Consider the following 20529-nt stretch of genomic DNA (forward strand, 5'->3'; position numbering starts at 1 on the left):
TGATCCACCCGAGAACCGGTGGATAACATTAACGACGCAGGTCAGTTGCTCCAACTGCCTCCATCTCGCTAGTCTGGAGAAACTGGCTTTGGCTTTGCGTTTACTTTACTCTTGACTCGAATGGGTCCCTTTCGTCCCGTTGTTCCCCCTCCCTCCCTCCACCGTTCTTGATTTCGCCTTCACAATATCCGACGAAGCGTTCCATTTTATTACTCTCCATTATTATTCTGGTTCGAGGCCTATTTTTATTCTCGTCCTCGCCTTCCGAACTACTCCCCCATATTACTCTGGATCTTCGCATCTTTCTCTCCTCTCTCTCTCTCCTTCTCTCTCCCTCCGGTCTTTCTTTCCTTCCCTCTCCCTCTCCCAATTGTCTCTCCCTCCGCCATCTTCTATTCTTCCTTCTTTATAATTAAAATCGATTTCCTTGTGTGGATCATTGCTGGTCTTTCGATCATTAATTGCTGCTGGTGGCAACCTCCAAATCGACCACTCTAACCCGATCTTCGTCCGCAGAACGTTCATTCCTCGCCGATTGCTGGGCCCGTGTCTTGAACGTCCTTCATAGCCCTTGCGTATTCTCACCGCGAAGAACAAGATTAACCTTGCACTCCCCGCGTTCTCGGTGCTCCTTCTTTCGTCATTCTCGTCGATCGCATCCGAATCCTACTTTCGGTTCTTGTTTTTCTCAAGGGACCCGACCCCGGATCGTGGTCCTTGCTGCCATCGCATCTCGCTCGAGGAGGCAGGTTTTCCTCATCCCGTCTGGACCCTAGTTCTTGGCTCGTCGACGTGCCTTGGCCATCTTGCATTTGTTTGCTTTTTCCCTTAACCACTGAATCTCCCGTGCTCGTGCGAGTCGGCTCTCCCTTTCCTTCCCTGGCTCCCTCGTTTTGAATCCTGATTGGGAGAACGTGCCTGTAGCTGGGATCAGAGACACAAAACACCGGGTCAATTAAATAAAATCCCCGTTCTTTTTTTTCGTTTTATGCGTGTCTAGGAAGGTACGTCTGGTTACCCGGTTGCCCTTCCCCAGCATTCCTTCCATTCCCCTCCCTAGAATTTGGCATTCCCTAGGTGATGCGCAACTCCCTTCCCAAACACTCCCTCTCGTCTTCCTAACACTTGTCTCCCAGCCCTCTCGTGCAAACGAGGGACCTTTCAGTTGACGATTGTGCATTCTAGTGCTTGTCACTATTTCGGCTCCGAAATAATCACACCTTTTGCTGGCTTCCCCGGATACATCACTCTCACCAGCCTCGATCTGTCCGAGTGTTTAGCGTCATCAACCATCTTTTCCTTTTCTCAAGTAAAAACTACTTCTCGACTTCCCGGTGAACTGTTAATTTAGGATGTCAATTTTGTTTACTTTCACTTAATTCTGCGGTCAGTGACCTACTGTGTCCGGCTGGATCAACCCAACGAAGGGGACCTTCAAATTATCAATTGGACTGCAGAAGACATGGAACCAATGAAGCCACACATTGCGCCGTTGAAAATCGAAAAGGAACACTCCAATTTCCATACAAACCGCTACTATTGCTCCCAACAACACTCTGAAATGACTCCTCCTTTAACTCCTTATACGGCCGCCGCCGCATCTCAAGACGACACGATGGATCGAACGGAAACTCCAAGAGCTGTTTTCCACAACTATCTTCGCGCATTCTATCCTTTTCACCCCACTGGGGACGTGTCCCCTTCCACCGTCACGCTACCCTTGGACCAAGGTGACATCATTTTGGTACATTCGGTTCACACCAATGGGTGGGCAGACGGCACGTTATTAGATACTGGCGCTCGCGGCTGGCTACCGACGAACTATTGCGAAGCTTACGACCAATTGCCCATGCGCCCGCTCTTGAAAGCATTGACTGATCTTTGGGATATAATCCAAGGGGGATGTGATTTCCCTCTGCGAGACTTCTGCAACCAGGACAATGTCAAGGGGTTGATTGCGGGCGTGCGGTTCCTCCTGGTAAGATTTTCATGTTCTCCGGTGGCAATAAATCAGACTTCTGACAGGTATTATTATTAGGAAAAATCGGAATGTCTCACTCGCGAATCGATTCTGATCAAGGGCCATGATGGGCTGCGCAGGAACCGTAAAGCGTTGCTTGCCGACCTATCTTCCCTGGTGAGAACCACCAAGAAATGCCAGGAATTGTTCAACGGGGATGCCGCCGAGGACGAGGTGTACATGATGGATGAGATGCTCCTCAAGGCATTCCGAATCGTGACTCGAGGAGTCCGATTCCTTGACGTCTGGAACGAAGAGGTGGGTTTGAGCCGTACGATCGCCGAATTGGAGCAGCATTCGACCCAATTCGACTTGCCGCCTACACCCGCATCCGAGACATTCGATGCGGCTACCTCGGAAGCTGAGACCGAACGCAACGAGTCCAGACTCCTGAACAGGAGTCGAATGGACATGAGCCGTGCATCGAACCGAACGGATACGCTAGACTCACAGCCGCCTCGCCCCGTATCTGTCACGACCAAGCGGATCTCCGTCTCCCATCGAGTGTCTTACTCCGGACCCGCTGCCGCATCCCGAAACCCGAACCTAGCGTCCGAACGACTCAACGCCACGTACGATGCGTTTCTTGGGGTGCTCGGTTCATTCATTGGCCTACACTTGCAGTCTCGACCCTCGGCGGAGCTGGTTGTGACGACGGAGCAGGCTGTGCGGTCTTGCCGCGGCCTCCTCACGGTCGTGGAAGCCGTGTGTGAACACAACCCGCAGGACAGCGGACTTCTGGAACAAGCGCGAGACACCATGTATGAAAGACTGTCAGAGCTTGTATATGCGGCACGGGATGCCTTCCGACCTGCTCACTCCCCGGAGGATGAGCTAGTGTTCTTGCCCGATGAGGGCAAGCGCCTGGTCGACGCTGCCACTGACTGTGTCAGAGGAGCCGGTAACTGTTTGGCCAAAGCTCGCCGGGTGCTTGAGCAGTGCGGTGATTTCGAACTGGAGCCGACCCCCACAGACGCTGCAACCACTCCAGATGCCAACTCTACTCCGCAACCGCAGCGAACTTGCAACATTGTCGAGGACGAGACTCGCTCCCAGGAGCAGTCCCTACGGCTTCCTCCCCCTCCCTTGCAGATTCCCATCGGCAACCGCTCCTCCACTTCCACTCCCGCCCTCACCGACGACACCACCCCGTCATCTTTCAACTCCCGTGCAGGAATGACTACTCCGGTTACTGCGATTACCGACTTTCCCTCCATGCCCTCCACCACCGTGCTATCCAACAGCCTAGATAAGATCTCGTTTGCGTCCTCCATGCAAGAGGCTGCTGAGAATACCCCTAATCGTGACAGCCACCCCAAATCGGAAGTTAGTGAGTCCTTCGGTCGGGGAGTTACGAGTACCGGCAGCAGCTTCACGTACAACAGTCACCTGCGAGACTCGGAAATGAGTGGAGTGTCCCAGACATCCACTCGCGCTACGTCTCCGGATATCGGAAACCATTATCAGGTGCCGTCTCTGAAGGGCAGCGTCAGCCACTCGACCCTCGCTGAGGAGAACGAAGAGACGGAAGCCAACCTCCTTGAAAAGACCTACGCTCATGAACTTATCTTCAAAGATGGTCAAATAATGGGTGGTAGCCTCCGGGCGCTCGTCGAGAAACTCACTGCGCACCAGTCGACCCCTGATGCCATGTTTGTATCGACATTCTACCTTACATTCCGTCTTTTTGCCACCCCGCTCGAGTTCGCAGAGACTCTTGTAGATCGGTTCAATTATATCGGCGATACTTCGCACGCCGCAGGCCCCGTCCGACTACGTGTATACAACGTGTTCAAGGGCTGGTTGGAGGCCCATTGGCGCCATGACTGTGATGACACGGCCTTGGATTACATTGTCAACTTTGCCAATACGACGCTCATGCACAACTTGCCCTCCGCTGGAAAACGTTTGGTAGAGCTGACGGATAAGGTTTCAAAGGTCCACGGACCCGTGGTGCCGCGTTTGATGTCTTCAATGGGCAAGACGAATACAGCGACGGCACATTACGTGCACCCGGATACGCCCCTGCCGGCCCCCATCTTGAACAAGAAGGAGACGAACCTTCTCAGGCAGTGGAAGAACGGCGAGGCCAACATCACCATTCTGGACTTCGATCCGATGGAATTGGCCCGTCAGTTCACTATCAAAGAGTCGCGCATCTTCTGTGCCATTCTCCCGGAAGAATTACTGGCGACCGAATGGATGAAGAAGTCGGCCTCCCTGGCCGTCAATGTCAGGGCGATGTCCACTCTATCAACGGACCTAGCGCACCTGGTGGCCGACTCGATCCTTCAGTTGGAGGAGCCAAAAAAGCGCGCCGTCATTATCAAGCATTGGGTCAAGATTGCCAACAGATGCTTGGAGTTGAACAACTATGACTCCTTGATGGCCATCATTTGTTCGCTCAACTCATCCATGATCTCCCGACTGAAGCGCACATGGGAAGTCGTTTCGCAGAAGACAAAGACGACGCTTGAGTTCCTCCGGGGGATCGTGGATGTGTCGCGCAACTATGCCGTTCTGCGGCAACGGCTCCAGGGCCATGTCCCTCCGTGTCTACCATTTGTCGGCACATACCTGACTGATCTCACGTTTGTCGACCACGGCAACCAGCCGCTACGCAGCCTCCCAACGGACGACGGAGATATGGCCGTTATTAACTTCGATAAGCATATGAAGACGGCCAAGATCATCAGCGAGCTACAGCGCTTCCAGATCCCCTACCGCCTGACGGAAGTCCCCGAGCTGCAGGCATGGATGCAGAACGAGCTGATTCGAGTGCGATCAAACGGCGAGAAGAGCCTGCAGACGTTCTACCGTCGATCGTTGGTACTGGAGCCGCGTGAATCTCACGCAGCCCAGCGACCCAACTTGCAAACTGAACCCAGCTCGTCCTCATCAATCCTGGAGAATGCCAAGGACAAGTTTGATTTCCTGTCCTGGACCCATCCCTCCAAACCCAAGTCGGTAGCGACAAATGGTTAGATCCGCTGACTCTTCGCTTCACGGCCGTGTTATGACTTTACGACAGCCAACTTTCTATAATGCTCATTCACATCTCATACGGTGTTATCATTCTCACTATTACCACCCATCATCTCTATACTCCTTACCATTCTTTTACTGTGCATACGTTTTTACTATATCTTTTTTTTTCTCGGGAGGCCCTTGTGATATTTTTTTATGCGAAATATTCATTTCTTGCTCTGAACAAAAGCGACACTGGATCAGGATAACGCCGGATGGGAGTCAAAACGGATTTCATCAAAATGAAAAGGGTGATTCGACAACGATGACAGGAAAAATCACATAAAGTGGGATATAATATACAGGATTACTACTCAAAGCCTCGCGGCTGGGAAATTTTTCTTGCACACAGTTGACGGGGTCATACTTTTTTTTTCTTACTTCCTTGTCTATTCTCTTTCATTTCTCTGTTTTCTTATTTCTTGTTTTTATACCTCTGCTTTTTGTTTTCTGCATCGGACTATACCTTTTCATTTATCACCCTGGATTTTATTTTGGATACGTTGGTTACTTTTGTTATTTTCGTCTTGGCTGTCGCGAAGACTGTGTTACTATGGATTGTTGGTTTGGATTTGGATTGGACAGGATTAGGTTTTTGGACTTGGATCGATGAAAGGTTAGCGTTGGGAGGATTGCATGTACTGTATTTTGTATATATACCTATATGGTCAATTGACCTCGTCGACTAATATTATCGATGTGTCCTTATCATTACTGTTCTTGGATATTTTAAATCCGTACAGTTGAGTGGCATGCTCTGTGTCCGGGAGAACATCATCGTCTCAGCGAGACTGCCAGTTTTGAAACGCCTCCACGAGCCCAAGTTCACTTAGATCTTCACCTTGTTCCTCATCGCCATCCAATCCATCGATCATATCAACGATGGGGATCATTGATGGCCGTCCGTGCGCACACTGGAATGGGAACACGCATTGAGCCAACCGGTTTACCAGATGCTGACATTCCCCGGCCGTGAGCTCGTCGTTGAACATGATCGCCGTTCGACACGCTCGTGAATTCAGCAGGTCAATCAGCCCTTGGGGACATCCCTTGAGTCGGCCTACCCATCCCTTGTCTTCGTCTGCGTGATCCGGCCGCCTCCTCGTTTCCTCGCGGCCCCAAAGCTCGCCGCGAATCAGTTCAATAACCAGAATCGGCTCCATCCGGCATCGCTCGGCGATAAGCAAAGGGACCCTGTGTACGAAGATGAATGCAGATCGCTCCGTGGGTTTCTGTTCAACAGTGTATTCAATACCCCACGATCCAAAAAAGTCCCGGTACCGCCCAAAAAGAGGTTTTTCTATGGAAGGTATCTCGAACACCAACGGGTCCAATGTGATGGTCTGGATACGCCTGAAATCATCCGGTGACGGCGTAAATAACTCCTCGAAAAGAGCCTCGACACGGCAGCGCTCATCTGCCGCATGCTGGTCGATAAGAACCAATGTAGTCACGAAGCCCTCTGTTTCGTGAGCAGAGGTGACATTAAGTCTTGCTAAGACGAACTTATGATCGACTTGGGCGATAACCTCTGCCTTTTGAAGGTCTTGCTTGAGTAATTTGCCTCGGAACTTCGATATTCCAAAGGTTTCGAACCCACACAACTCACTTGACGTATCGCGGGATCTGGTTTCCACAGCTTCGGTCACATTGCTGTGACCTGAATCGATAGCATGTATGGGCTGCTCGGAGCGGGCGAAAGCAGGATTTTCCCAATGATCCAAAAGGTTGCTAACCCAGAAGTTTTGAGCTTTAGCAGTCACCGCTGACTTCGGACGATTTCCAAGCTTCAAGGTCCGCACAGTCTGAATGCATCCTGTCGATCGAGGTCTCTGATTTGCCTGGTTGGAAATAATGTGTGGCATCTCGCTAACTGATTGCCCAGTCCGGGAGTTGATTAAGTGGCTTTTTCTAGTATATGGATCAATCCAGGACACTATTCGATCGGCCGTCGACTCATCTTTCCCATGGAAAACCAAAGGAGGGTTGTCATTTCCAACTTGTGGCGGTTCTACAGGCCTCGAATCTTCAGTGGCCATTGATATCGTCACCGAAGGAACTTGAGCAGGTTCCTTTGTAGTCGGTTCGTTGTTGGCCATTTTCGAGGCGCGATCGGGATTAGAGCTTGGAGTTCGTCTTCTTGGAGGTGCCTTGAAAGAGTCTCTGGCACTCTTGGCTTTAGACCAATTCCCTAAATCCTCGACATTGCGTGCGGGGATATGAAATTCGGGCAGCTTCACACGGCTATTGAGCGTTTCTTCGGTACTGGCATTGTCTGTATGGCCCGCTGCAATCGTTGGTTTGCTCGTACCTTGGGCAGTCCATTGTGCCTGATTCATTGTCCTTTTTCTTTTCCTAGCACGTGGACGAAGACCGTGCTGTTTCAAAAATTCATTCATCATAGCCGCAAGCACGTCCATGATGCGTTGGATAGATTTGTCAGACTCCGGAACATCCTCGCCATCATTTATTTCTTGAGCATTGGCATCTATACGTATATAGAACATCGGCCACTTATTCACAAGTTTAGTCATCGGGTTGAATCTGGTACCGGTATGATCACTAGGAGGTTCGGCTAGACCTCCACGCAAAGATCGTTCCGGAGGGCCTCCCATGGCACCAAAGTCAGATGAAGAGAATAGACTGTTGGTCTCACTGTACAGCAGATTCGTACTGTTACGTGCATAGATTGGGTTCATCCCCACTGAGATGAACTGAACCTTTTTTGTAGGGCTTGGCTTAAGGGAAATGGCAGCATGGATCGAGAGGTCAGGAAGAGTAGCGGAAACGGCGTTCCAGCACTGAGTATTCTGAAATTCGGCTAAACCAGCCTGCGCAAGGACGGAGCTTATGCGCTGCAAATCTAACGCACCCTCCGCTGACTGGCTCTGATTGCGTGGACGAATGATGACCTTCTTCTCCCGACTGGCATCAGATATCACTAGCTTTGCAAGACGGTCATTTGCCAACATTAACGAGACTAGAAGCTGCCTGAGTTCATCCCACTGACGATCTAGTTCGTCAGACTTCTGGAAAGCCAGCGCTCGATTTTTCACGCGCACAGGCATATTTCCAAAAAGATCGTTCACAGTGATGCTGGTCCCATGGGGGCTAAACCTCAGCCCTCGCGAGGCTGGGGCAGGGACCAGCCGAGCAACCGGCGTGGAGTGGTGAAATATTACCGTGCTTTTGCTTGGATAGTGGACATGATGAGATGTAATGGTAAGCAACGACAGAGAGGCCAACGAAGCCAAGAAAGAGCCCCGTCGGCCATACACTTCCCGTTCCGAATTGAACCTTGAGGTATCTGTCTGCGTATGAGCAAATGGGCGCAAACATCTGGCAGGCTGGTGTCACATACGGTACGGCTTCCCCAGGCCTCCGTCGGATTCAAACTCGGTCGGTGGTATTCCATCCCCATCATCATCTACCACACAACCGCCCCGTTGGAAGTCAATGGTCACGTAGACGGTATGGGCATTTGCATCCAGGGCATTCTTCACTAGTTCAACAACCACGCCGTTTAAGTGCGTGATGGACGTGGACGACTTGAGCTTCGCTACCACTTCGGACGGAAGCGATTGGATCTTTTGCTCATTTCCAGACATTTCCAAAGTTGTTCTGTGGGTTAGTACGCTAGATATGAGTGTAGTACTTCACTCGGCATGATGGCGAACTGTTTGGTGTTGCCGCTACGCCGGCATCAATCAGCAACCAACTAAGTGTCGCGATGAGAGCTGGATAACCATTTAACATTCTGAGTGAGATACTTATTGAGTCGATATGAAAGACGTCGGTAGGGTAATCACTTCCATGGCGAGGTGTCGAGTTGAGCAGAGAAGGAAGAGCAGTTTCGGGGAAGCGACGGAGGATGATGTCGTGGTATCACGTGACAAGCATCAAGTCATCGGGGCAAGTACTACTACTAGATGTACCCAAAACAAAAAACACTGTCTTTCTCAGCAAAAGCAAGTACTGTACATACTACTACTATTATCTCATGTGTATATCTATCTCAAAGGAAACTTATGCACAATATGTTAACCAAAATGCATGTATGTATACCTCCTGGACTATCATCACGCCTGTCCAGACAATCAAACTGAATGATATTCACAAAGTGTACCGTTAAATCGTGATAAATCAGGGTATCGTTGCACGGATCATCATGGACGAGGATTGCTGGCCACCCATGGGATCTCCACATCGAGGCACTTTGCGACTCGCATGGCGGAAAAGATACAGCCCTCCAGCATAACCATCCCATCCCAGCACCAGCCCCCGACGAGGAAAACGTTACCATCTCCATTTCTCCAGGATTGCTGTTTCTCATCTAGAATGTGCTGGGAGGGCTTGATGTTGATCACGCGGTTGACAATGTCCCTACTCTCGGTCGTTCGCAAGACACGGGTGAACTTGGCCCGATGAATGACCTTGGCCGGATCAATTGGGGCAATCGGGTAGGTTGTTATAAGGGCGGACGAAGGATGTTCGTGTACTGACTCCGATGCCGATGAACTGGAGCAGATGTGGATTGGTTGTGCAGGACTGAAGCCTGCAGATGTACTGGATTGCTCTGAGCGCATCTGTTGCTTCAAGGACGTGCTACACCCAGATATGCGGGAGAAGTCATAATGTACAACTGACTCAACGAAGGTAGTCGGGATTCCGGTCATGGCTTTCCGTAGAGGAGAGAATATAGCACCGACGACATCAGGGGTCACCGCCATAATCGCATAATCGAAGGACTTGGCGTGGGCCTGGCCATCTCTAGTAGTCCAACTCACTTGAACCTTGTTGTTGCCGATGTCCTTGACTTCCGAGACCTTGGCACCGTAGTGTACCTTTTGCTTCTCGGCCAGTTTCTCTTGCACTTTGCGCACACCCCCAAGGACCAGGAAGTGAGGTTTTCGGAATGTCCTCCTCTCATATTCCACGATGTCGATAGCAGGAAATGAAAGCACAGCATCATGAGTGCATGTTGTAACACTAGACACCAGCGGGAGTAAATAGTTCTTGACATAGTACTGGGGTAGCCGAATCCGTTCTAGATATTGCCGGAACGATTCTTCCTCTCCAAAAGTATGAGCCATCCTAGGCGTAACCCAAAAGCAACAGGCCGTGAACCAGAAATAGCATATCGCCAAGTATATGAGCTCGACTATCCATGTACCGAACGAGCTCCCCGCCGGTCGTAGTGGAGGAATTCTATGGTTGTTGGACGAATGAATGAAATGAGGAGAGACCTGTTCGCCTTGCGCTCTGGGGAGAGTCGATAACGTATATATAAATCGTGGCGAGATGAACTTGATGTTGAGATACTCGTACATTCGTTTCAAGTTTTCATAATAGCCGCCCGCGAAAACGCGCATGGGCAGATCCAGCCGATTTTGTGCGGAGGGAAGGTCGCCTTTAGTTGTAAGGGTATACGAGGCCGAATCGAGGGACAAGTGATCTTGCTGATGGTTTCAATTGAATGAATTAGCACACGTTAGTCAGTCTCAGGAGCGACAGGAAACTGGTACCATCTCGAAGATCTCGACATCGTATCTGCCCCGACGGTCGGTTCTCAGCAGGTATGCCGAGATAAGGCCAGCCATTCCAGAGCCCACGACCGCAATCCTCTTCCGTCCTGGCTCTTGTGCAGCAGACATGATGAATGGGATGGGTTGATGATCAATTGTTGACTGCGAAGGGAGGTGCTGGACGAGGCCAGGGCGCCACCTGAGCGGGCGGGTTCAAAGAAAACGATCGGTCGAATCTTCCAGGGTCTTTTCTGCAGACTAGCGAGAGCCCCGTATTCTGCAGCCTCGGTTGATCCACTGAGGCCCACTCTGCTAGTGACGAGGAGCCACCCAGACGACTGATATTGCCAATATGTACTCGGTGGAAAAGGAGTTTTCCAATCTACTAGGATCTGGAATCTCCCAAGGAGAATATATAGACTTCAGGAACAAAGGAAGGACGAACCACGCGGTTGCAGCCGGGTGGAGTGACACGACGTGCACCAACGCCTTGGCCTGCGTCTCATTTTCCCTCCTCGTATCTGATCATGCACAGAGCTGACTAGATTGCGACCGAGGCAAGCATATACCGGAGAGACCCGCAGCCAATGGATGGTTGATCTTGACTTGGATGTAAGTATTTCAACATGGCGAATTGGCGATACTGCAAACTTCTCCACCTCACTTATAGAAAGGATCATTAAGGATCATGCAGGACAATCATTTCCTATGACTTCATCGTTCCCCTTCATCCCCTGGGGCGCCACGAATTGGCACAATATCGGTGATGTACCGGTGAACATGACTGCAGGAGGCTTGAGGAGACAATCGTTTCTTAATTCTCGCGTTGATTCTCTTGCTTTCTCGCCGGACGCCCAGGAGCATGTGACAGTCTGATTAATAATCGCTGTTTGTTTATGCAGGGCATTAAATAGATATGCCCGATGCATAATTAGCTCGTGACCAAGGTTGCTGAGTCATTCGCCATCGTCGAAGCCGCGGGCATCACGTGCATCAGGCGCCGCTCCTGTTGACTCCTGACGAAGTGCTGGCATCCCATCCCTCTCCATCCATCTGGCGCAATTAGCTTGCTGCTTTTGCTCCTTGAAATTTAATCCGGCGAGTCGCTCAGTGCCCCTGAGAACGGTCCCCCGTTCTTGTTTCTGGCAGCCTTGAACTGCCCCGCAATCGATCGTCCTTCTCCTGGGGCACTCGCATAGATTCGCTTGAGGCGATTCTTCTGTTGGCTGTTGGGGGTTCACTTGCAGCATCACACGTTTGCTAGATCTTTTCAACCTGCGAGTCTGCGCGTATAGATTGGGAGGGCAGTGCCAATTTCTGGTTCTCTGTTCCTGACCGGCCAAGATGGCCACCGCTGAGGGCCCGGCGAGGGTGCACGGTACAGTGTCCCGAGGGATTCTTGCTAGAATCTACTGGTTGTCTAACGCCTTGTTTCCCGCAGATCGAAACGGTCGTCGCCGCCCATTTTCGAGCTGGATGAAGCGTCTCGCCAACCTCAAAAATTCCACCGATTCAGGCAGCATCCGCTGGTCCAACAAACTCCATGCTATGCCCAAACACAAAGGCCGAGGTCTGAAGAACAACCCATACCCACTTTCGGGCACGACGCACGTTATCAGCGAATATAACAGCGACAACAACACTTCGGATGCCAGCGACGTGAGTGAACAACGGTCGGGCTCGCAGAGCGAGCCCTCCCTTGCATATTCAGGATACGAGAACCAAGTTCCAGCCACCAGTGCAAAGTCCACCGCACCCACCATCTCCACCAACGCCGACACCGCCATATCGGATGCCGCCTATTCCAAAGCCGGGACCATGGCAACAGCCGGCGGGGGAATCAGCTCGACTGGAGGCGGCGAAGGCAGCACTTTTTCATCGCCGGCGCCGTCGGTGCGGTCCCTGGCGACGACCTTGACAACCGTGCAGTCGGCGGCGCCGTCTGGTCACCTCTACAATGCGCAAAATGCGCACCACGCCCATCATCATGCGCATCCGATGCAAGGCGGCGCGACTCAGCAGGTTCAATTTACGCACCAATTTCCCCCTTCTCCGGCCACCGCAGTTCCGCCCCACCTTGCCCCTCACGGCCATTCCGTCACGTATAGCACGGCCACCGCCAACAACATCTTGACTGACAATGCTTCGATACTGACGCTTGCGTCCTCCTCGAAGCGACGCCGGAGGAACTCGTTGGATACAAACGCGTCGGTGCGCGCTTTGGCCCCGTCGTCGGTGTTTGGTGGCAGCCGAGAGAGTCTGCCTTTAAGCGTGCTCAGCGGCAGCGTGGCCGAATCTCCGAACAACCCCGGAGTGCTTAATCGGCCGAGCATGGTTGGATTGGCTAGTGCAGAGCGGATCAGCGTTTACTCATCGTCCGGTGTAGCACCTGTCAGTGGGAACGGCGAGCGCGGCAGCTTCTATGCCAACAAGCAGAATTCGGTCACCGGGGACGGAGCTAGCGTTGTTAGTGCTCATGGCAGGCATGATAGCAACGCGGCGAGTATCTCCGGGGGTATAAGCTGTCCCTTGAGCGGCCCGTCCGCCAGCCAACCCATGGCGACCGGGCGAATGAGTCGTCGTAGCTCGGGCTGGGGAGAGATCCCGGGCGACGAGAGTGAAGAAGAAAAGCCCAGGGATAGAAAGGGATAGGGGCTAATAGGAGGGATCGATTCATGATGGACGACGTTACGCCAGATATTCCCAGATATGGACAGATTGAGCCTGCGGTGTATATTTTTCTTTTCTTTTTGGTTCATGCCTATCCTTGGTTTTGTGTGATTTTCTTTGCCGATCCTCTCTTTCCCATAACGACTAATGCATGGAGGCTTTGATAGAGAAACAAATTCACGATGGAGTTGGGTTGCTTTTTCCGGAATGCGATGGGTTCGGCGGGTTAGGCTGGGATTGGAGTGAATGCATACAATGTATCTGATATCCTACGGTGCTGGAATTGATTCGATTGATTGACTTGCCATTCACTCTGGAAACCTATTGGTGTCAACGCCTTGGCGACCCGACCACTTCAAGTGTGATAACCCAGCCTATCTGCAGACAAGCTCTGCCTCTGTCCTTGTATTGCTTTTCCCTCTCACCATCTACCCGCTCATCAGTGCAAAGGATGAGTGCCAAAGCGGTTATGGAAAAAAGAGGACGTGACGTGGCCATCGTGGGCACCGGCATGGCGGGCCTAGTGACTGCATATCTGCTGCATCACGATCGACAGCAGCGATTCAGGGTGCATCTACTGGACAAGGTTTGTTGCGGCCCCTGTCGATCCATGAGGTCCAAGCCCTTTTCCGTGCAAAATATTGACGAAGCTCTCGTCTAGAGTCCCCAAGTCTCTTTAACCGCCGAATCAATCGCTACCGCTTCTACCCACCGGGGCTCCGTCTGGGCAGATGTCCCCATGCGTGCTTTTGCTGGTGGATACTATCACAACCTCCTGCGCATGTACGACCATCTGGGCATCTGCTACCAGCCACAGCCATTCGTCTTCGGCTTTTCTCGGCGCTCAGCCCACCAGGCCCACGCCGTGGAACCGTACATGATCCATGCCTCCAACTTCCACCAGACTCCCCCAATCCCTCGCGGCCATCTCGTCCGATGGATATGGGAGGTGATATTTGTCTTGTTCTGCTACTGGTGGTTTGTTCTCTGCTGTTTCTTCGTGCGTCCGCTCGTGTTCGGCAATTCGGAGGGTGAGTCCTTCGATCACTATCTGCGTCGTATCCACCTGCCGCTGTACTATGTCGACAGCTACTTGCTGCCGATGATCTCGAGTGTCTGTACTTGCTCCCACGCGCAGCTAAGGCGCTTCCCTGCCTCTGACATTACCGCCTATAAAAGACTCATTCATCGGCAACCACATTTCGTTGTCCCCGACGGCGTCTACACCGTGCAGGAGAAACTGCTGCGTGGTCTGGACGTGCATCTCGGAGTTGAGACGATGGAGGTGCTTCCAACCTCGCAGGGTGTGCAGCTCACCTTGCGCGACACTACCGGTATGTACACCCAACCCTTCGACCTCGTCGTCCTGGCCGTGTCGCCGGATGTCGCCACCGCAATTTTCAGCCCGGCTCGGCCGTTCTTGCAGGAGGTGCCCACCACGACCGTCCAGACCGTCGCTCACACGGACTTTTCGAACGTCGTCGCGCCGCTGCAGGACGGATCTGCGGTGCACCCTAGCCCTAGTTCTCCGCAGATGATCTGCTTCTGTACCAACGGCCTTGTCACGGAGGCTATTCATGCCCAGCCCAATGGGATCTTGATCACAACTAATCCGCTCACGTCCATCGGCCCGACCACCATCATCCGGTCTGCGGTGTTCACGCGCGTGTTGCGTACCCCAGCTAGCCAGCGCATTCTGTGCGAGATCTTCAAGGAGGATGGTTCTACCGATGCAGACTCGAAGCGAGACATGTTGGTCGACGGACTCTCGAGATGGCGCAGCGGCGATGATGGGGTCTACCTGGCGGGCGGATGGTGGTGGGATGGCATGGTGCTGCTAGAGGGATGCGTCGTGTCGGCGATGCGCGTGGCGACTGATTTGGGAGTGGCCATTCCTTGGAAATGATGACATTATTGGTAGTTTGGTAATTGGCATTCGTATCTAGCTGCATGTTTACTGGGCATCCTTAGGTAGGGTCGCAACGCAGCATTTAGGGAGATCCAGATTGGGGGTCTCGCATTGGGATCTGATGGTTATTCAATATGACATTGGCTCTTCACTTTGAATTCTGTAGCACTTCAGTATAGAGTATAGAATATGGAGTATATCGCAATTATGATGGGGGCGAGGAACTGTGTACGATAACATGGCAGATCTTATCTCCATGTGACCCTCGGCACGGCCCAAACTGTCGATGCCAAAGAGAATGGAGGCAAGAGAAATGCCACCTCACCATGAATCCCATTCAATGGGTTCTCTCCCTCATCAAGTCTCTCCTAACCCTCTTCCTCCCGTCAACCGGGGATCGCTCCATCTACGGTCTTGACCATGCGGTTCTCAACACTCCCATGCCCCCACCAAGCATGTGGATGAACATGGGATATTGGAAGGTTCATCTTCTTGAGAATATCCAGAGAAAAAGAGACCCCGCTGATCTGTAAGCTTAGGATGGATCCGATCTCCCGGACGCCTGTAGGGCCCTCCTAGAGCAAGTCCTCATCGCGGCCGGCCTTCTTGATTCCGCCGGCCACCCGGTGCCCACAGACCGACAGCTCCATCTCGTCGATGTCGGGATCGGATGTGGCGATCAATCGCTGCACATGGTCAAGCTGAGGAAACCCGGCGCGCAAGCACCGAGCAATGACCGCAACGACCGCGTTGATGGGGTCGCGCCCCCGCTCTTCGACTCCTACGTCGGACTCACGCTCCTCCCCGAGCAGGCGGAGCTTGCGCGACAGCGCCTTGAGGCGTCTGCCACTGCCAGCATGAAATCCGCCCCTACCACCTCGACCGAACCAACCCAGGTGGACATTTTCTGCGCCGACGCCGCTGACCCAACCTCCTGGCCTCAGGAGCTCCAGCGCGCGATTGCCGGGGCCTCTTCTAACACCCCCTCGAGGAAAACGACGACAACGACATGGCTCCTCGCACTCGACTGTCTCTACCATTTCCAGCCCTCTCGAGCCCCGCTCCTCGCCTACGCAGCCACCGACCTCCACGCCTCCTTCATGGCCTTCGACCTCTTACTCTCCGACACCGCCACCGCCTGGCAGCGTCTGCTCCTCCGAGGCGTGTGCCTGATGACCCGGGCGCCGTATACGAACTTCCTGACCCAATCCGAGTACGAGGCACTTCTTGTGCGCGCGGGGTACTCGATCGACGACATCGTTGTGACGGATATCTCCGAGCATGTCCTTGGGGGATTGGCGGGGTTTATTCGTAAGAAGGATGCGCGCATGCGTCGTGTGGGGATGTCCGTGGGTGGGAAGTTTCGCGCGGCTGCGATGGTGTTTGACTGGTGGGCGAGGAGTGGTGTTGTGCGCGGTGTTGTGGTAGTTGCGGGTTTATAGTAATATGTAGTGGTATGTAGTATGTGCTCAGTAGCAGAGGCTATCGATTTATTAGGGTGTGAATAGTTCGGCTATCGACATATAGGGACCGAGAATGATAAAATTGTCCGGGAAAGATGAAATCAAAACATTTAATTTTGGGGGCTGCCGTCTCTGGAATGGGCAGCTTTTTCTTTTCTTTCTTTCTTTCTTTCTTTCTTTCTTTTTTTTTTTTTTTTTTTTTTTTTTTTTTTTTTTTGTTTTTCCATAATTGGAACGTGGGAAGGATAGATACATGAACTGTAGATATGGCTAGGTAGATAGCGGCGAATGGACAAGTTTCTATAGAATTATGCACATTATTATTGCCATCTACCCCTCCCAGCCCGTGGACGGTTTCCCCTAGCTCTGCGGTGTTTTAAGTTGGTAGAATAGTGAACCTGCAATGAATGAAGAGGAATTACGATCGTTTCTTCCTTCAACTTCAACTTCACCAGCAATTTGTTCTCGGTTGTTGAATACATCCGGGGTTCGCTTTCCCCACGAGTTTGAACGCTTACGCTCTGTGACGGAGAATACCACCTGTTTTCTCGGATTGCAGGGAGAACTGTGCGCGGCAATATTTGACACCCAACGGATGTTCTCGGGCACAAGATGAGGGTAAGAAAGTTAGCTCAGACCCTGGGTGTCATTAGCGGGAATTGCCCGCCGAACAATATCGCGAATCTCCTAATGCCCGGGCGATGAATCACTGGACGTGTCGTTGGGGTACTGTAGCGAGGAGCAGACCTACTCTGAGGACTGTGATTTCCCCCCGCAGATTCCTCAACGTCCGAGAATTCTCGTCAGATGGCGCCGCTCATGTAGTCTTCGTATGAGGAATCATCAAAGTCCTCGCTACTTTCACTCTCATATTCATTCAATGGAACAAGTTTCGGCGTTGAGCATACACTCCGTACAGATCTAGGCAGTGGCGGAGCAGTAACGACAGCGATAGAAAAGTGACACTCGTTACGAGCAGTGTTCTGCTTCCCAGTCCAAGGCGGAGGGCGTTCTCGTTTATTGCAATTTGGGTCTCCCGATGATGAGCTGGCTTGGGGTTCCCGAAGCTGCACGGAGCCATTGTTGACAGGGCAAGAAGTGAGCTAGTTCGGACGTTTGGGCGAGTGAGCGCGAAGTGACATCTCATCTGAATTGCTCTGCTCCAAACTCCAGGGCGTATATTGGCGCTAGAAAGAATGCGTTCTCAGGATCGCCGCACCGGATCATGCGTCAAGGTCCAGAGAGACTCGTCTGGCGAGGGGGGTGATGGAGAGGCCAAACTTCGGTCCAACGAATTTAATAGAATCTGAAGTGTTACCTCAATTGTGAGTAGTGGTCATAGATTCCCTCGCTTGGTTCTGGTGATGAGGCAAAAACGGCGCCGGCGTCGTAAGGCAAAGACTGTCGAACGCTTTCAAGAAGGTCATCCATCTGCCCCATATCAATATGCCTTGGTGGCTTGGAGATTGTACAGTCGGCTCCGAGATCACCATATACTAAGCCAGGCGCTATATCTGACGTTGTAAGAGACTGGCCTTTGAGATGCGGAAAAAGGGCTTCATCATAATGTGTTAGATGCCGGTATGACTGCTCACGTGATCCCACACTTATATTTAGTCGAGCTTTTCCTAAATACAAGCATTTTCACACTGATAGAGCTATCCATATCTCGCCGCCCTTATCATAATGCATTTCTCATGCGTCGCTTCTCGCGCTCAAAACAGTCATGATGGCTGTTCTTGTCTTGGCTAATGGCTGGGAAGTCGATCTCTCGCTTGCGTTTGTGATTAGGTGAAATACCACCGAGTGGCAGTCGTCGGGGTTGCAGCTTTGCCCGCTCAAAATCAATAAACATCACGCGACCATTTTCCTCGACCATGTTGCCGGGTATCGGATCGCCCTGAAGCACATTCAGTTCGTGAATCGCGTGCAAGGATTTCTCAACTTGTTGATGAATCTGTGGACAACGATCAAGGTCACGCCGGTTTGCAAGGGGTTTGCCGACGTAACTCATGAACATGAGGTGGACGATCTCGGCAATACCATCGTAAGGGAATGGGTGACGAAGTCGCAGGCTACCTAGTAGCACTGGAACGTATAACCCTTGAATCGGAGCGAGATGCGAGTAAATAAGTTCCTCATGTTTCGAGCCAGTAACAAATTCAACTGGCGTGCCTTTCCCTACAAACGTATATCCATGGGACCATAGTGTGATCTTGAAAAGCGCCCCGCGGCTTCCGTGCACATGCAGCGACTCGCACCCTATTTGTGTGTCAAGCTGCTGGTGGTCGCTAAAGAATTGTCGATCTAACTGACTAATGAGGGTCGCTGGGGTCAGACGATGTCGATCCACTCCATGATCCGATACATTCGGACATTTGCGATCTAGCGTCCCTCCTTTGATCAAGCCCAGAAGACACTGCTGAGAGCAATATTGCCGGGACTTGCCTTTGTAGCCTGAACCTTGGGGTGCTGCCTTTCCTGATGTGGAACGGGGAGCTGGCGGGTGAGCAAGCCGGCGATCTCTAGGCGGACGGCTGGGGGTATTGGGGTCAAAGTCATCACCAGCATCATCATCATCACGTTTCTGAGAGCTGATATTATATGAAGGGTCACAGGACCCGACTCCAGCGGACTTTGACCTTGTCTTAACCGGAGACATGCGGCAATACTCGTTCCGACTCCGCCTCGGTGGTTTGAAACTAGTAAAGGGAATATTCTTCTCTGCTATTTCGTCAAGAAGATCGTCGTATACCATTTCCCAAGTGTCCAGGTTGCAGCGTGCCTGGTTTATCCAAGCGATATCTCGGGTGGGTACTCGTAGGGCACGGAGAGTGAAAGCCAGTACCTGACCTAGCGCGGTCAGGTGGAGTCGGTTATCATCACTATTGCCAGTCCATCCTGTGGTGGGACCAACATCTTCTTCCGGTACTGACAGGTAGTAGTAAACAGTAGAAGGATCGTCATGCAGTACACGAAGAAATATGAATGCTTCACCAGTGCATACATAGCCGTACTCCAAACCCGCATGAATCATGTATGAAAAAGTTTGGGTTATTACTGCCGCTATAACACGACTGCAGATATCTTCTGGCGATTCATCTTTCTGTAAGCGAACAACCATGTCAAGGTCCTTGTCTTGAAGCCCGGCTTTGATATGGGCAAGGGAAACCTTATGGGGTGCCTTATACTCAATGATGAACGCCGGGACCTTCGATTCTGGGCCCTTATTATAGACACAGAATTGATCTGCTCGAGGTTGTGACCTTGACTGACTTTTCTGGATGGATGGACCAACATTGGTCGGTTTGGCGGCTAAGCGAGTGGAGCGACGCGGCTGCGTCTGGCTGAGGCTTAGAGAGCGTACAGCTGCTTGATGACCGAAGCAACACGTGACTCAACAGTCTGTCGTTCAAAGTAACTCAGATCTAGCTCTGAGCCTAGCATCCTCTCTCGGATTTCAGCTCCATATCCCTTGAGTAGTATTAGAGAGGTGAAATGGCGTTCGGTCACAAAATCGGTATTCATTAGATCGTCCCATATCAGAATCTGTTCCTCTGGGAAGTTGCTCCACTCTCGAATCCGAGCGGGGCGGAGTTTGCGGTCGGCGTTCGCGGGGTTGCCCTGTGTAGTAGAGCTTTTGTCTTGTTGGATTTTCAAAACGAGGAATGAATGCAAATGGCAAGCATCAAGGAATTCGGGGAGGGTGGTATCTTGAGTTTGACGCCTGAACTCTTCCTCTGCCTTTTCCCGCCGCCGTTGTTCCTCTTTTCGTAGTCGCTGTTCCTCTTCCAGGCGCCGACGCAACTCTTGTATCTCCTGCAACTCCCGCTGCGACATCCTATTCGGTGTGGAATGAGTGGGTGATGTGAAGATGGCGGAAACAGATGTTTGTTTTGGTGGAAAGAGGTGGAG

General features: G+C 51.9%; 8 protein-coding genes across 8 annotated transcripts; 4 read left to right on the plus strand and 4 right to left on the minus strand.

The window, feature by feature from the left end:
* Positions 1-1462: 1462 nt before the first annotated feature.
* BUD5 (guanine nucleotide exchange factor) lies at positions 1463-5005 on the plus strand (the record flags this gene model as incomplete). The annotated part of the gene is made up of 2 exons (XM_046088204.1): positions 1463-1978; positions 2039-5005. 2 exons carry the CDS (start codon positions 1463-1465, stop codon positions 5003-5005), a joined length of 3483 nt encoding a protein of 1160 aa, XP_045944174.1.
* An 824-nt stretch (positions 5006-5829) lies between these two features.
* On the minus strand, positions 5830-8655 carry MLH3 (putative DNA mismatch repair protein (Mlh3); the record flags this gene model as incomplete). The annotated part of the gene is made up of 2 exons (XM_046088205.1): positions 5830-8354; positions 8409-8655. 2 exons carry the CDS (start codon positions 8653-8655, stop codon positions 5830-5832), a joined length of 2772 nt encoding a protein of 923 aa, XP_045944175.1.
* Positions 8656-9213: 558 nt separating this feature from the next.
* On the minus strand, positions 9214-10701 carry LDX57_006497 (uncharacterized protein; the record flags this gene model as incomplete). The annotated part of the gene is made up of 2 exons (XM_046088206.1): positions 9214-10506; positions 10573-10701. 2 exons carry the CDS (start codon positions 10699-10701, stop codon positions 9214-9216), a joined length of 1422 nt encoding a protein of 473 aa, XP_045944176.1.
* Positions 10702-11555: 854 nt separating this feature from the next.
* Positions 11556-13828, plus strand: LDX57_006498 (uncharacterized protein). The gene is made up of 3 exons (XM_046088207.1): positions 11556-11950; positions 12014-13303; positions 13410-13828. The coding sequence occupies exons 1-2, from the start codon at positions 11917-11919 to the stop codon at positions 13222-13224; spliced, it is 1245 nt and encodes a 414-aa protein (XP_045944177.1). The 5' UTR covers positions 11556-11916; the 3' UTR covers positions 13225-13303; positions 13410-13828.
* A 153-nt stretch (positions 13829-13981) lies between these two features.
* On the plus strand, positions 13982-15148 carry LDX57_006499 (uncharacterized protein; the record flags this gene model as incomplete). Its single annotated transcript, XM_046088208.1, has 1 exon — positions 13982-15148. One exon carries the CDS (start codon positions 13982-13984, stop codon positions 15146-15148), a length of 1167 nt encoding a protein of 388 aa, XP_045944178.1.
* A 329-nt stretch (positions 15149-15477) lies between these two features.
* LDX57_006500 (uncharacterized protein) lies at positions 15478-16593 on the plus strand (the record flags this gene model as incomplete). Its single annotated transcript, XM_046088209.1, has 2 exons — positions 15478-15633; positions 15691-16593. The coding sequence occupies 2 exons, from the start codon at positions 15478-15480 to the stop codon at positions 16591-16593; spliced, it is 1059 nt and encodes a 352-aa protein (XP_045944179.1).
* Positions 16594-18295: 1702 nt separating this feature from the next.
* On the minus strand, positions 18296-19372 carry LDX57_006501 (uncharacterized protein; the record flags this gene model as incomplete). The annotated part of the gene is made up of 1 exon (XM_046088210.1): positions 18296-19372. The coding sequence occupies one exon, from the start codon at positions 19370-19372 to the stop codon at positions 18296-18298; it is 1077 nt and encodes a 358-aa protein (XP_045944180.1).
* A 596-nt stretch (positions 19373-19968) lies between these two features.
* LDX57_006502 (uncharacterized protein) lies at positions 19969-20454 on the minus strand (the record flags this gene model as incomplete). The annotated part of the gene is made up of 1 exon (XM_046088211.1): positions 19969-20454. The coding sequence occupies one exon, from the start codon at positions 20452-20454 to the stop codon at positions 19969-19971; it is 486 nt and encodes a 161-aa protein (XP_045944181.1).
* Between the last annotated feature and the right edge of the window lie 75 nt (positions 20455-20529).

The sequence above is a fragment of the Aspergillus melleus genome (assembly GCF_016097325.1).
Source record: "Aspergillus melleus strain CBS 546.65 chromosome Unknown contig3, whole genome shotgun sequence".
Lineage (NCBI taxonomy): Eukaryota > Fungi > Ascomycota > Eurotiomycetes > Eurotiales > Aspergillaceae > Aspergillus > Aspergillus melleus.